General features: G+C 39.7%; 1 protein-coding gene and 1 long non-coding RNA gene across 3 annotated transcripts in view; one reads left to right on the plus strand and one right to left on the minus strand.

Moving 5' to 3' along the window:
• Positions 1-15,870, minus strand: part of DNAH7 (dynein axonemal heavy chain 7) — a 235,426-nt gene that overhangs the window by 3,757 nt on the left and 215,799 nt on the right. For both annotated transcript variants that reach the window (XM_070242074.1, XM_023622248.2), the window contains 4 exons: positions 14,228-14,365; positions 10,328-10,558; positions 6,950-7,102; positions 5,343-5,520 (listed from right to left, as the gene is read on the minus strand). In XM_070242074.1, coding sequence (XP_070098175.1) covers positions 5,343-5,520; positions 6,950-7,102; positions 10,328-10,558; positions 14,228-14,365 — 700 coding nt within the window. The remainder of the gene's footprint in view (positions 1-5,342; positions 5,521-6,949; positions 7,103-10,327; positions 10,559-14,227; positions 14,366-15,870) is intronic.
• On the plus strand, positions 10,675-15,282 carry LOC138918813 (uncharacterized). Its single transcript, XR_011428594.1, has 2 exons — positions 10,675-10,800; positions 14,131-15,282. It is a non-coding gene; the product is annotated as an uncharacterized lncRNA (long non-coding RNA).

Here is a 15,870-nt window from a genome sequence, read left to right on the forward strand (position 1 = left end):
AGCAATGTGGAATTTAGAAAGACCTAGATTTTAGTTCCTAATTGCTGTGTGACCTTGAGCAATTCATTTAACTTTAGACATGTTTTATCGTTGGAGAACAGCTGGAAATCATTTGTAAAACAATGATGCCTGCTTTGTGTACCTTGTAGAGTTGTTAGAATCAAATCATTCAGTGCTGGTGAAAGCACTTGGTAAAGTAGTATATAAAAATCCACTGGGCAGCACTGTCCAACAGGACTTTCTGCAGTGATGGAAATAGTCTATATCTGTGCTTTCCAATATGGTAGCCACTGGCTATTAAACACCTGAAACACAGCTAGTGTGACCAAGGGATTGAATTTTAAGTTTTATTTAATTTTAATTATAGTTAAATTTTAAAAGCTACATGTGGATGGTCCAATGATGGATGTTGGGGGAAAGACTTACCCTTTCTCCTCTAGGTGTTAACTGATGCAAAGAATAGTTGGAATAAAATGTCAGTTTTATTAATTGACAAAGCACTTGTCCAGTAATTTCCCTACTATCACTTGAGTAAAGTTGAGTTGCAAAATGCCCCCTGAGCCTGGGGCAGTGTGGGGCGTGGACCCGCCTGAGGGAGAGAGAGGTTGCAAACATCCTACTTGCTAACCTCTAGGCCAAATGGAAGGCCTGCAGGCCGGTCACGATAATGGATGGGACTAGGGGAAGCAGAGGAGCCCCGCAGACAGGTCCGGGAAAGCCCTTGAAGACCCTGGCGCCGCTGACTCGTCAGCAGTCTCTGGCTCTAACCAATTAGATTATCTAATCCTCACTTGGGAAAGAAAAAATGTCGTAGAGAGTAAACAAATGGAAGAGTTGCACATCTAAGAAAAGTGACAACAGGGATCAAAGTTCCCTCCATCCCAACAATCTTATAGGAAATGTTTTCATTCCTCATGGTCAAGAAGGGCCTTATGGAAAACACAAGATGTAAAACAGCAGGCAGATGGTAACCGAGTCATGGGTCACAGCCTCTCCTGCTCTGTGAGGCATGCCTTTTGCCATCCGGGAGAGACGGGGTCAGCACGTGTCACCTACAGCTTCTCGGCCTCTCTCGTTGGCTGTTCTCTGCCTCCCTTCCTGCTGGGCAGTGCTCTCCCCTGATGACTCTGAGTCACCCAGTACTTCCCAGTAGTCCAGACAAGAGGAATCTTAGGAAAATATATGTAGAATGTATGGGCCCAAATGTAAGTCAATTTGTAGTGGCCTTGTGGCCTTAAAGTGACCTTTTCATTACGTTTCAATCCAGTCTTAGGTAAATAAGGTTAATATCTTCCTGAGCCCCAGAAACAGGCACATACTAAAGCGTGTAAAGGAGAGAGACTGGTGGAGGGTAGCGATCAGAGAGAACGAAGCTGTGGTTCCAGCCCAAGCTGTTCTCAGGTGCCATCTGTGTTCCTCCCACTAGGGTCCCATGAGAAAGCTGCTCTTTAGGAAAAGTCTATCGCTCCAAATCATTCCATGCAATGTCATTTTCTTTCTTAGAATTAGCTAGTAGGAAGGAAAAAAATGGAATTACAAAAAGCCTAATTTGTGCGTGTCTGTGTTTGTTGGTGAAATATGTGTGTGTGTACAAAATAATGAAATTCATGATTTAGTAAATATTTATCTGCTATTATAAGTCAAACCTTAGGCTGATACTTTGGTATTCAGTAAAATGGCTGGCTTAATTGACAGCTACTCTTTACTGTGCGATCCTGGAACACTAAATGGTCTTTATTGATCTTTAAATAAGTTGTGCTTTATTCCTGCTTCACTGTTTTCAAGCTAATTTTGGATTTTAATAAATTTGGATCTTTAATAAAAGGGGTTGTGGGTTAAATTAGTAAATCATTGTAAAAGGAAATAGCAATTATCCTGTACAATGTCCAAATTCAGTATATAATGACGGGCAGTTCAACAGTTTGATCTCAGGTGTTAGCTAGTTTGTAAACTCAGGCAATGCTTTTATAAATCCTATCTTTAGCTGAATTCAAAAACATCTAACTCTGAGGGACATCATCAGTGCTATTCAGACTCCAAATGCCATCTTCTGCCTTTTACCATAATGATATGAGGACAATTTAGAAAAAAATTCTCGCATCTGAATTAAATACTTAAGAATCAACCATCGCTTCTTCAAGAAAGCTTCCCCTGAGGAGTTTGATGATGTTTGCGGACTTCCACTCAGGCAAAAATTCTCAGTGGGCCAGAGAGAAAGCAGCCAGTGCAGCAGGAGAGCCAGGCGGCCTGGGGGTGGGCGCTCAGCTCGGCCGTTACTAGCCGTGACAGCTTGGGCAAGTTATTGCACCTTCTGAGCCTTAGTTTCTAGCTCTGTATGAGAGGGATGATAGTATCTGTGCCGTAGGGGTATCATGAAGATTAAATGAAAAGTAAAATAAATGTAAAGTTTCCAGAAACCAGTAGTAGTAACAGAGCAACTCCATGGCCTTCCTTCGATTTGCCTTTACCCAACTTAAACACTCCCTTCCTCCTTTCCCAAATACTTAGTTTGAAGCAAATTATGTTTCCTTCTCGGTATGTTGCTAACCTGCCTATATATGTTCTGATCTTTATGAGGGTGTGGGAACTCAAACTTCTATTTAATGTTATCTTTTACAGCATGTAATATACTGTGAGCTGTACAGATAAGGTATTTTTTTTAAAGGCCTGTATAATTAAAGAAACGATAAACTAAACAACTTAGCAGAAGGTGGTTAAACACCCTTTTCAGGCAGCAGTATGTCTATTCAGGGTGTGCTAGGAATGAAAGTATTCTGAACAAATGCCCAAATTAATGATAGGTTAGGCATCTATGGCCGGAGGAAAAACGATTAGTTTTAAAATATCATTTGTCCCAGTGATCTTTTTCTCCTTGCATCTAATGTTCTTAAATGTGTTTCTGCAATAAAACTTTAAATTAAGTATTAAAGAAGATTGCAATGAACAGTAGCTTAAAAAGTTGGTTAGATTCCATGAATTTGTAGTGGATTCAAGCAGCATGATTTTTGGAATTTCCACAGGAGTATTTGAGGGCCTCTTGCGTGCCAGACACTCTGACAGGCGCTAAGAAAAGAAGGAGGAAGACAAACAAGATCACTAGCCTCTTGGGATCTAGATTTGATTCTAACTACAAAGGAAAAAATGTCATTATTAACATATTTAGTTGTCTAAATTTTCTATGGGGGCTTAGTGATGACATTATCTGTTTACGTATTTAAAAAGTTTATGTGGCTTCTGAACAAATGAAGGATTATAAGAGTGTAACTACACTAGTAGGGAGGCTAGATAAGAGGCTGGAGCAGAAGTCTAGATAAAAACAGTGGCGGCAGTAGGATTATACAAGAGTGACTGCATTTGATGTGAGTTATGAGAGAGCAGGAGAAGGAAGAAGAGTTCATGGGCTTCTGGTTGGGTGGTGGTGCCATTTATTGAAATTCATTATAAATTTTACCTATGCAGGAGACACCAAAGTGGAGATGTCAGGTAGGCAGTTGGATAGAGAGGTCTGGGTCTTAGAGGAAAGACTGGACATTTAAATTTGGAAGATATCAGCCAGGAGACAATCTTTAAAGACACAAAAAAGTATGAGGCCACTTGGGGAGAGGATGCAATTAGAAAAGAACAACAGTCCCAGGACTGAGTCCTCAGGAACTCCAATATTCAGAGGAGGATAAGCTAGCAAAGAAGCGTACGTGTGTCCAGCGGAAAAGAAAAATCAGGAAATGGGTGATGTGTTGGAAACAGAGAGAAGAATGTCTCTAGAAAGAGGAGGTTGTCAACTAGTGAAAACTGCTAAGAGGTTAAGATGAGGACAGAAAGATGAGGACATTGTCTACATGGAAGTTATTAATAACTCAGAAAAGAAGGGCTTCAGTTGATCGACAGGATGAAGAGTAGACAGGAAATACGAGGCGAGAACCTGCAGATGGCATGTAGAGACAGTTCTTTTGAGAAATTTTGCTATAAAGGGGAGCAGAGACACGGGATAGTAGCTGAGGGGTGTAGATGGTAAGACAATTGGAATTCTTGATTTGTTTTAAGACGAGAGATTCCAGACCATGTTGCATGCTGATACAAATTACTTAGTACTGAGAGAGATACTGCTGATTCTAGAAAAAGAGGGAACAACTGAAGGAGCAAAACCTTTGAGAAGGAGGGAAAAAATAGGATCTGGACTCTCAGAGCATGCACCTATCGACAGATTTATGGATTTGGCTGTGCTGAAAGCTCTTTTCTGATGGCTTCTTATTTTTTCAATGAAGTTATGAGGTGAGATGTGAGGGCAGAGAGAAGGACAAAGAAGGCACAAGTGGTTGCTTTTAGCGTGGGAAAGCAACTTTCTCAGGGAATAGTAGTAGGATTGCTTCATAGTGTTACAACACCCTTGAGGTTTGTGGCCACTGATGTAAAGTAAAACCACATGACACAGTACTGTGATTATCGTACACTGTTCGGGTTACACGTTTACTTGTTAGTATCCCACCAAAGCCTAAGTTAGTTGAGGGTCAAGATCCTGTCTAAATTGTTCACTGCTGACATCCGCAGTGTCTAATAGAGTGAGCCGGTGACAAATAAGGAAGCAGAGTTGTCTTCGACACATTAGTTAGAGCAGGACACATTAAGAGTTCTTTAGAGATTAAAGTCATTTATTTAAAGACCACCATTTTGGTAAAATTCAGGAATCTGTAGCATTTAAAAAATAATGCTTGTTTAAAATAGTAGCTCTGTCCACTAAATCTGAAATAAAACACTAGGGTAGCCACTAAGTATTGAAAAGACAGTCTATTAAGAAAATAAAGATAAATTTCCTCACAATGCTTCAATCACAAAACAAATGCTCCTATTAGCTATCAGCTTTATTAAGTTTTGGAATGATGCACATAACAGGAAAGAATACCTGTTTTAGGAGTCTGCAAAGGGATGTCTTCATGGGACCAGGAAACCACCTTCTTTCCAATGCTGTGCCATCTTAATTCCCCAAGGTCACCATAAGATTATGGTTGATTATTCCATGTATTGTTAATTTGATGATTACTTTATTCCTAACTTATTAGAAATAATTTCAAACTTACAAAATTTTGCAAAAATAAAACATGACCAGGGACATATACTCCTTATTCAGATTCATTTTATCCCCATTTGCTTTACCATTTGCTTGTTCTCTCTTGCTCTCTCTCTCTCTCACTTGCTCTCTGTCTCTCAATAGTTTTTTTCTCCATCATTGGACAGTAAGTTACATATATGATGATTAAGTTTTTTAACAGTTGAGAAAAGTAAGCAAGAATGTTACGTTTTTGTTCAGTGCCCAGATATAAGCCAACTCATTCTGTCAGTGCACTTACCATCTTCCGGAGCATGCTTATATTCCTTGTCTTCCATCACTTCATAGTCAAACCCAAGAAGATCAATGGGGATGGTGTATTTCCTGGCATAGTTCTGCTGGGCACCGGTCAGGAAGGCTTGTGTGAAGAAGAAGCCAGACAGCCAGAAGACTGGAGGAGGGCCGACCTCGTACCATTGCTGTGGTGTCAGAGTAAAAGTGTCCCAACAACAGAGCCTTCAACTCTGAATACAGCGCTGCTTAACAAAATTTGTCCAAACACCACCCCCCCCCCCCATTATCTTTTAGGTAAACTAATAAATGAGGTAACCCTTTGAGGAATAAAAAGTCATACTCTCAGGTTTTAAAAAATAAGTAGTATATTCAGTATTTGTTCTGACTTCAGTTTCCTATCCATCGCTCCAGCTTGAGTACCACAATGTGCACGAATGCAGATACAAACATGTTTTATACAAGCCCAATGACTCCTTCAGAAAAGCTCCCTAAAATAGTGAACATCTAATATACATTGTTGTACAACGTATCACGTTATATAGTTGAATAGAAGAGATCCCTATGAAGTCTGGTCAGATGGTAATGTTTTTCAGGTTTTTTTTCTCTTTAGTCATTAATACGCAGTAGAATATTCCTTGGGAAGTTTTCTCTCCTACTTCACCAAAATACAATGAAATTCACCATAAAGAAATACAGTATTACACAAGGAACTCCCAGAAGAAACAGGGTAATGAGAGCCGAAGATTTTAATAAATATCAAGATATCTGGATATTCTGTTCATATCATGTATTATAATAAGCTAGTTGAATACTGATTTTAACTAAATAGGAAATTGTAGAAGACAATCTGAAGAAATTAATTTGAAGAACTTTCCCCTATTAGAGTACAAAGTAGAGCCTTCACCTTTCAAGAATAATCTTAACTGCTTCATATCAACTCTATACAACAGAAGGCCTGTACTCTGGAGGGGAAGTTTAGTCATTTTATTCCCCCAGAAATCTCCTCATGGGCAGTTTTTGATGCTCCACATACACTATCTAGGAAATTGATCAATATCGCTAATGAATATAATTGTTAAAAAGAACACAGTTAAGCACCAGTATTGCCAGATAATTAGGAGGTAGGCTTCAGCCCACTCAACATTTCCAGGACAACTAGCCATTGTGGGTATTACTATCTTGGGCTGAACCAGCAATCTATTGATTTCATGACCTGGAAGAATGCAGGACAAGGAAGAAATAATGCTCCTTGTTAGCAACTTGTCTGGCTGTCTAAGATGCTTTGCTCTAGGGATCGATTTTAATGCTAAATATTTAACGGAAAAATCAACATAGCCAGTTGTTTTCTCTCTTCAAATGCCATTGGCTTGAATATCTAACTTCACTGAACAGGAACACCTGCTCCTAAAGAAGCTTTCAGAGGTTCTGCTTCCAATACCGGTATTTTGACAGTTCAGTGTAACAATTACACAATCTACAGGCAATATTGGATCGTGGTCACTTGTGCCTGGGACACACAGAAAAACTAGAGAGCAATACTCATAAAATTAGGCATCCTGATGAAGAAAAGGAGATCAGAAGAAACTTAATGTATTATCATTTGGATGAACTCACCTGCAAGAATTTTAGTCTCGCAAGGAAGTCATTCACATAGCTCCCGAGGGGCTTCAGGCTGGGGTAGGATCTGCCCATCCACATCCCTGGGATTTTGACGTTCAGAATGCTGCTAACCACTTCTTCAAGGTCTGTAGACATCACGACAAGCCCCTGAAACACATGCAACCTTTGGTTAACGCAACAGTACAGATTTTGGAGAATCTTCTCTTAATACCTTCTTCCTAATTATCCTTTGTTTACAGTAGTGATTAGTTAGGGTTGAGTCATATAGCAAAAAAAGAGAAAGCAAAGATATTTTTCTTTTGCTCACAAGTAAGTCATGGAGTCTTTGAACTATTCCTTAGGAAAACATTAACAATTTCAAGCTGATCAAATTTTAATGGAAATTTTTTTATTGAGGTATAATTGACCTATAAATTTATATTAGTTTCAAGTGTACAACATAATGATTCAATATTTGTGTATATTGCAAAATGATTACCACAATAAGTCTAGCTAACATTCATCACCAACAGTTATACATTTTTTTTCCCTGTGATGAGGACTTTTAAAATCTACTCGCTTGGCAACTCTCAAATATGCTGTGTATTAACTATAGTCACTGTGCTGTACATTACATCCCCAAGACTTATTTATTTTCTGGAAGTTTGTACATTTTGACCCCCTTCTCCCATTTTGCCCACCCTAGAAAATCACCTTAATCAATACCTGGCTACTGACTAGCTATTAAATCATAGCCTAACTTTCACTTAATTTACTTGTTTATTAAATGGACAACTAATATATCTCTGTCTTGCCTTTTTTTTTTTTTTTTGAGTAAGATTAGCCCTGAGCTAACATCTGCCGCCAATCCACCTCTTTTTGCTGAGGAAGACTGGCCCTGAGCTAACATCCGTGCCCATCTTCCTCTACTTTATATGTGGGACGCCCACGACAGCATGGCTTGCCAAGCAGTGCCATGTCTATACCCACGATACAAACCAGCCAACCCCGGGTCGCTGAAGCGGAACATTCCCGCTTAACCGCTGCTCCACCAGGCCAGCCTCTCTGTCTTGCCTTCTTGAAAGGACAGTGATGAATATAAAATTATGAAAATTATATGAAACGCTTTGAAAAGTTAAAATATCCTGGATTCCATTTGTGAAGTCTAATTGACCTTTTTGAATCTCTGACATATAGATGTCAAAACTTTGAGGCCCTTGAAAATTCCTGCCTATTTGATCTGGCCATTGCGCCAGTTGACATCATCATTACTTTCTTTATGGTTGACAATATTATTCCAACTAACATATGGAGAAGATTTTAGAGTAAATTTCATGGCTTAAACACCCACGTTTCATTTGCCTCCTTCCCTAAATCCACTAAAACAACAGCAAAGAAATTTATTTTTTAAAGGCACAAACCCACAAGTGCAGAAAAAATAGGGGAAGGCATAATGACAATACAATTTTGGGAGCTAGAAAGCACATGGACTGTTGGTAGATCAGGAGAAACCTGGTCCTAAACTGGCTGAGAGGAAGCTAAGAATCAACTCGGTATACAATGCAGAACACTCAAAAATATTTGGAATTGATGGCCTTAGATGAAAGCAAGGACAGGAGGATGGTGCTAAATGGCAAAGATTGTTGAAACCTGGTTTACAAAACAGAATCCTGGGGCTCGCCTGGTGGCACAGCGGTTAAGTTCACAGGTTCTGCTTCGGCAACCTGGGGTTCCCTAGTTCGGATCTGGGGTGCGGACATGGCACCGCTTGGCAAGCCATGCTGTGGTAGGCATCCCACATATAAAGTAGAGGAAGACGGGCACGGATGTTAGCTCAGGGTCAGTCTTCCTCAGCAAAAACAGGAGGATTGGTGGCAGATGTTAGCTCAGGGCTAATCTTCCTCAAAAAAAAAAAAAAAAAACAACCACACAGACTCCTAGGTCCTGTACCACAAAACTGCACATCACCCACCTTGAATGAAACCTGGAAAGGAAAACGAAGGAATCCTGGGAGTGAGAGATGCCAGGCTCAGCCGGGGTTAGAATTGCCATACTGAAATCAGAGGGATTAAACGAATGCATGTCTGTTGAATGCTGAGATCCCTGAGGCCTCTTTCCCCTTTTAGCTCCCTGAATGCTGGAACCAGGCCTCTATCTTCCAGGAAGCATACAAGAAGAACCGGGTCAAGGAAAAACACATGGTGCTGAATGCTTCTGAGCCAAACGGCCCACCCAGATTACACTACAGCCAGCCTGGGCGACTCCTCTTTCAATGATAACTCATATCTGACCACTTCTCTCCACCTCCTAGGCTACAAGAAACCAACTCAGCTGGACCACTTCAATCGCGTAATTAGTCTCTGCCTGCATTCTTGTGCCCCTACAGTCCTTTCTGCAGTGAACTTTTAAAAACGTAGCAAGAACTTTTAAAAATCTACAACAGACCATTTCACTTCATTGCGTAAAGCCCTCTGCAGGCTTCCCTTTCCCTTTATACTTTACAATAAAATTCAAGACCCTAATCGTGGCCAACAAGGCCACCATGGAGCCCAGGGCTTCCCCTCTCTGTCCTAGCATCTCCCTCTTGCTCACTCCCCTCTCGCCACAGCAGCCTTCCTGACTGTGTTCCCAGACCACGCCATGCCCCTTCTCCTGACCTCTGCACTAGCTAGACCTGCTGTGCCAACGGTCCACAGCTTGTCCCTCGCATCAGGCCCCTGCTCAAGGGTCAGCTCCTGGGAGGAGCCAGCCCCAAACGACTGAGTCTCCCACCTGCCATTCTCTACTCGTTTACCCTGTTTTATTTTTTTCCATAGAACTTACCGAAATTCTGTTACATATTGATTTGTTTATTTTTTTTTAAAGATTTTATTTTTCCTTTTACTCCCCAAAGCCCCCCGGTACATAGTTGTATATTTTTAGTTGTGGGTCCTTCTAGTTGTAGCATGTGGGATGCCGCCTCAGCGTGGCCTGATGAGCGGTGCCATATCTGCGCCCAGGATCCAAACCAGGGAAACCCCGGACTGCCGAACCCAACCACCCAGCCATGGGCGGGCCCCTGATTTGTTTATTTTTTAATTGTCTGTCTCCCTTACTAAAACGTAAGCTGTACAAGGGCGGAGGCATTGTCTTTCTTACCCCTTAACACTTGGTTTGTTAACTCTTTGGCTTGTATCCTATCCAGTAAACTATTGCTACCTAACATACTCTATACTTATTTACCTCTTTATTAATTGTCACCCCCAGAATTCTACGTGCTCTCCAAGAGCAAGGATTTTTTTCTATCCCCAGAACTAAGAACAGAACTTGCATGGAATCTGTGCCCAAGAGATATTTGCTAAGTAAGCGAATAGGTTTACTTCAATGATTTTGCTTTGGTGCATGTGCCCTTACCTTGATTGCTTTCTGAACATTGGAGCATGATTCTCTTATGGTCTGCAACAGCTTATTGAAGCGTCCCATCTCTTGGACGAGCACAGTGTTCATGCTCTGCGTGTAAGTTGTCGGGTATCTCCTCATTGCAGCCTCAACATCAAAGTTGTTTGGAAGTTTACCCAAGATGTCACCAGCGACCTCATTTACTACTTCCTCCGACGATTTTGCACCAGCCTCTGCTGAACGAGACTATAAGGAATCCAAACTATAAATCAGAAATCCTCATAAAGGTCTAAGCATAGCTGGATAGGAAAACTCCTAAGGTAAATGTTATAAGAATGAGTACTACTCTGCCATTTTATCTAGGCTTCTTCTCCACACGAGATGTATTGCAGCGCTGATAACAGGCATGGGGGTGCGGGGGGAGGAGCTGCGGCAGAAAATAACTGTTAGAGAGAGAGGAGGAAGAAGGGAGCGTACAGCGTTGAGAGGTAAGAGGGTCTGGAGGAAGCAAATAAGCTGCACATTGTGCTGCCTGGTGGCGGGAGAGGAGTAGATGCTGCGGACGGAGGGCGAGAAAGCGTTTTCATTGCTGGCATGGCTAAATGATGACGGGCATTAAAACCCAGGAGGAGGAAATCAGATCCCGCTTTGAGAAAGCTTGCCGCAAAATATATTCGCTATAACTCTGGTGCCCACTGGTTGCCAAAAGCAGAGATATAGCTGTCTCCTTGAACCAGGAGGGCAAAGAAAATAAGCCCATCTCCTCTACGCAGTTGGAAGAGTTATGCAGAAAAGGCAGATTTTAGTGATTCACATTGGAAGCAAAGAAGGGGAATTTCATTTCAATTTTTATTTTCTATGTTTATAGCGTCACTGTGTAAATGAGTCTATATTTTCTGGAAAAAAACTTTAAAACCTCAGAATAAATGAATGTGTTTGTGTGTGTGTGTGCGCGTGTGTGTGTATGGGGTGAGACAGAACAAGCACAATTAGAATATAAATGAATATTCCTCATATTTTTCCAGTCGGAGGAAATTGTGTTATGCTTATTTCAGATTTTATATTTCCTCGTTTCTATACTGGATCTATTCCATAAATATTGACTATTTCTTAAGCTTCTTGTGAGATTTTTAATGCCACCTACTACATACCCCCATAAGATCCTATGAAATTGTACAATAAAAGAATTAAATGTTGGTCTTAATTACATGCTAATAAAAAAAGGGATATGTCATTATGGTAATTCTTTAATACGATCCCAAAGTGCTGGGTTTACAACTAAGTATATAAAACAAATTATAGACAGCAAGGAAGATAATGAATATTTGGCCAAAACTAGTGAAATACCTATTTCCATTGCATTTAAAGAATGATATGCTGATTTCTATTTGTATTTTGGCATGCATATAAGGTAATATAAACTCATTAAAAACATTCATATTTTCTAACAAGAGCTGTGCCTCCACCAAAAGAAAACAAGAAAGAAAAAACAAAAACAAATTCCAGGCCTATAGCCCTTCAAAAATGTAAGAAAATTATTTTAGTAACACAATCATTCCTTTTACCTATTTCTCACATACCAAAATCACATAATTGAGGTGATATGTTTTAAAAGTAATATCCAACTGATAATGAGAATTAAGAGCAAGACGGTATTATTTATTTGTAATTATTTAACTTAGCATTTTTCTTTTGACTATCTTTCCTTAGAGTTTTCACAAATGTCAATTGAAACCTTCTAAGTGTTATTTCTTTTTATTAAACAAATAAAGATAAGTGGGATTCATTTTCAAAGAGACTTCACAGAGTTTAACCTTTGCAGAGATCTCAGACCATTTTTAGTTTTATAATATTTTAAGTTGAAACAATTTTCCCATTCAAAAGAGAGTCTGGCAGTTAAGCATAAGCAAGAGAGTGCTGCAAAAATCCCCCCCCCCGCCTGCCAATATCTCCCTCTAATTTTTAAGGATATTTTAATTAAACAGATAATGTAAAAGTCTTGTCATCATTAGCTTGCTCTGCAAACTCTGCAGCTCTTGTCTCTCTCTTTGCCTCTGAATTGTGGTAAACCCAATGCAGTCACTGAACTACTGCCTACCCATTGCTAGAATTGTCCTTGCCAAGGAAAGTTTGAGGATATTGAAAGAGGTTGTTTAATTACATACTGAGAAGATACCCCATGTGTATTTCAACTTATGTGTTTGGTTCTGAGTCATTTTCTGTTGGAAAGAGCCTACTGTTTTATGTATTCTGTAATGTGGCACACCCCATCAAGTTTAAATAAAGCCAAAAGACACTATAAATGTCCTGTTGTCAGACTGACTATTGTGGATTACATGCATTTAATGTTCTGAAGATCAACTTATTCATACCCGTACATATACTTTCATGTTCAGGCAATAACTGATTTTACTGCTATTAACATGTAAAATGGACATAAAAAATAGTCTTTGTCCTTTTTGCCTCATTAGGAAAAGTCATCTTACAGTAGACCAAAGCGTCAGGAGTTCCACGGACTCTCCCATCAATGATGGCACATCATGTTATTCTTCTAATCTGGTTCTTTTAGCCATTTTTTTTTCCAGCATCTCTGGTTATCTGCTTTCTAGGTCTTAGCCCATTTTTAGAATCTAGAAAGAGTATGAGCATAGTGGCTCAGAACACAGATTCTGGAGCCAAACTAGTGGGAGCCAGACTACTTGGCTTTGAGTCCTGGCTTGAAATTGTACTAACTGGTCTTGGGTAAGCTACTTCATCTTTCTGTGCCTTGGCTTCTAGCAGTAAAATGGCAATACTAGCCCCTGTCTCATAGGCTTGTCGTAAGCATTACACTGTTATACGTAAAGCACTTAGAACAGTGCCAGCACGCAGTAAGCTCTATGTAGTATTATTATGTAGTGTTATCAGTATTACTCCAAGATTCCGTAAAAATATAAAAGATCAGCTATTATTCAGTTTGTGGAATAATTTGCTTGACTGAATAGTCATCCTTAAGTTATTAAAATTTCATTCAATCACTAAGGAAACTTGCCATTTGGATGAATTTGTCTTTAAAAATGAAAAAAAAAAAAACAACGGAGTGCATCTTTTAAAAGGAGAGCAGTACAAGAGAAGATCTCTTAATGGATAAGCAAGATGAAATCTTTTTCATTACAACTGACCGACTCATGCCCATGGCATGCTGAATTCTGACGCCTCAGAAGGGTACTCTCCAACTCCCCCTTACGTTTATGCCCTCAGTAGTGGGGCTGCATGTTTACTAAGAGTCAACTGTATTTTTCTCCAAAACCTTTTTATTCATTTTGTACTTTCTATTGCAATTATATTCTTTGAATATTATGTAATCTGATAAAATATTAATGTGCAATAAACTTTCTATGTAAACCAGGTTATATGTTCTGGAATGTTTGATAAAGATAAATCATTTAAGGAGTTGCTGTTGAATTAGTGAGAGACATAAGTAGGCACAATTTCAGATGGATTCTGGCATCACACTGCTTCCCAAATATCTCTGAAATTCTTCTTTCACTTTAGAGGAATTAAAAAGGGAAATAACATATAATGTATCTGGGCACGATTTATACAAGAAAAGCAAAATAGAGCTCCTAGTAGCAGAATGACATCAACGATTACTCAGAGATACTCAAAGAATGTTACTCGAAGAACTCCTAGCAGCAGAAAGATACTCAAAGATTCTTTCCAAATCAAAGATTGATGGGAAAAAAACCCATACGTTCATGTATTTTATGTTTAAATCCATATTTAAGATACGTATGTGTTTTTTTTCTTTTCCTTGAATTGGTTCTCCACGTTCACAGATGGAGTTGTGTATGTGGGCCGCTGCTGGGCTGGCACATGCTGCTTGGGGAGCATCCTTTCCAGCCTCAGAAGCCAGTTCCCATACAGATCACACACCTGTGTGAGAAGAATGTTGTCGAATAGCAGTTGAGTTTCTGACTGATCTTTGGTGATATCTGCATTGGCATTCATCCCGAAGATTTCTGGGGCCGGAGTCAGCGGCAGAGTCTTTGCGTGTTCGATGTAGCTTTTGTGCTGCAAAGATGAATAACAACAGAGTCAGGAGGTTAGAAATCAACTCTCCTGTAGGACTTTCACACTGAAAAGAGAGACTTTTCACTACTCAAGTTGTTGAGTGGATGGGCCTGTGAGACTGGACACTGAACGCTTTCATTTTCTTTCAACCTGGGCCAAAGCTTAAAAAAAGAGAAAAGATATGGACACAGAGGGAAAAAGAAAATGCAGCATTCACTTGGAATGGATTATAAAATGGAGACAGGAATATCCTGGCCACTTCACTTAGAAATTTCTTCCATAGAAATCTTTCTGTGCTGCCTTTTGCTGATGACTCTTCCTAATTTATTGCAATAACAATAAAATTTGTTCTGCTTTTCTGATTTTTCTGTTGTGGGGGATCAGAACGGGCCACCCCAAAATGTGTCTCTTTGGCTTCATTATTTTTAAGAACAAAAGACTCTGAAAGAAACTTTGACCTTTCCCCTAACTGCCTAAAAGAATTTAAGGCAGAAGGCCTGTTCCAGGAAGAAGCTAATACCATAACTGTAATGTAATGTAAAATGTGTCTCTCAGGTCACATTGTCTATAGATGGTCCAGCAAACACTTGTTTATCAAACATTTGCTTTTCCATCTCCATGTAAATTACCTTCCTCCCCTTTGAAGCCTCCAATCACTACCCCCAACATCCTCCTTTGTCCTTAGCTGAAGATGGTATGTAAGCTGGTGGCTTTTGCCATTCTATGAGTTGCTCAGTTTCCCTAGGTTTCTCCAATGTATACATGTTATCAAACTGTCTTATTTTCCTGTTATTCTGTCTCATGTCAATTTAATTCTTACACCAGCCAGAAGGACCTAGGGGGGAGAGGAATTGTCTTCCTGCCCTATACTGTCTACTCTTATTGTGACAAAATCGTGTAATTCAGAAAAGTAAAAATTATCTGAAATGTTATTATCCTGAGATAACCACTGCTAACATGATATATGTTTTTATGCATATGCACACATTTTGTATTTTATTTTCATGGACTTCTATTAAAATTCCTTCTTTCTTGATGCTCATATAATCACATACAAAGACTTACATATATATATATATGGTGGGGGTCAGGGGTGGGTCATTGATGGTTTTCCAATACAGGCTATGTTACATCCTCGTGGCTTCATCTTGCTTTTTCGCTCACTTGACAGTTCACCATTGGAGATTATTTTGCCCATGACTGCCCATGTTGACTTGTTCCACTTAATCAACAACCCAGGCTCTAGGACTGATTGTTCTCTTCATCCCTATTGATATCTCAGCGAGCATTAATCCTAGTGGATGATGGAGTTAAGTTTCGGGGGTGATGGTATGTGCCTCTGTTAGATGTGGCCGCATGTTTAACTTTCAATATGTGCCCTTCTGACTTCTGGGGATAAAACGATAACCAATTTGATTGTCCTGGTGGTCCCTAGAAGGCTACCATGTGATATTCTGAAGGCAGATTCCACATTTTCCACTAGACAGGGCTGGGAAAAATAGCAG

Source organism: Equus caballus, chromosome 18 (assembly GCF_041296265.1).
Source record: "Equus caballus isolate H_3958 breed thoroughbred chromosome 18, TB-T2T, whole genome shotgun sequence".
Taxonomy (NCBI): Eukaryota; Metazoa; Chordata; class Mammalia; order Perissodactyla; family Equidae; genus Equus; species Equus caballus.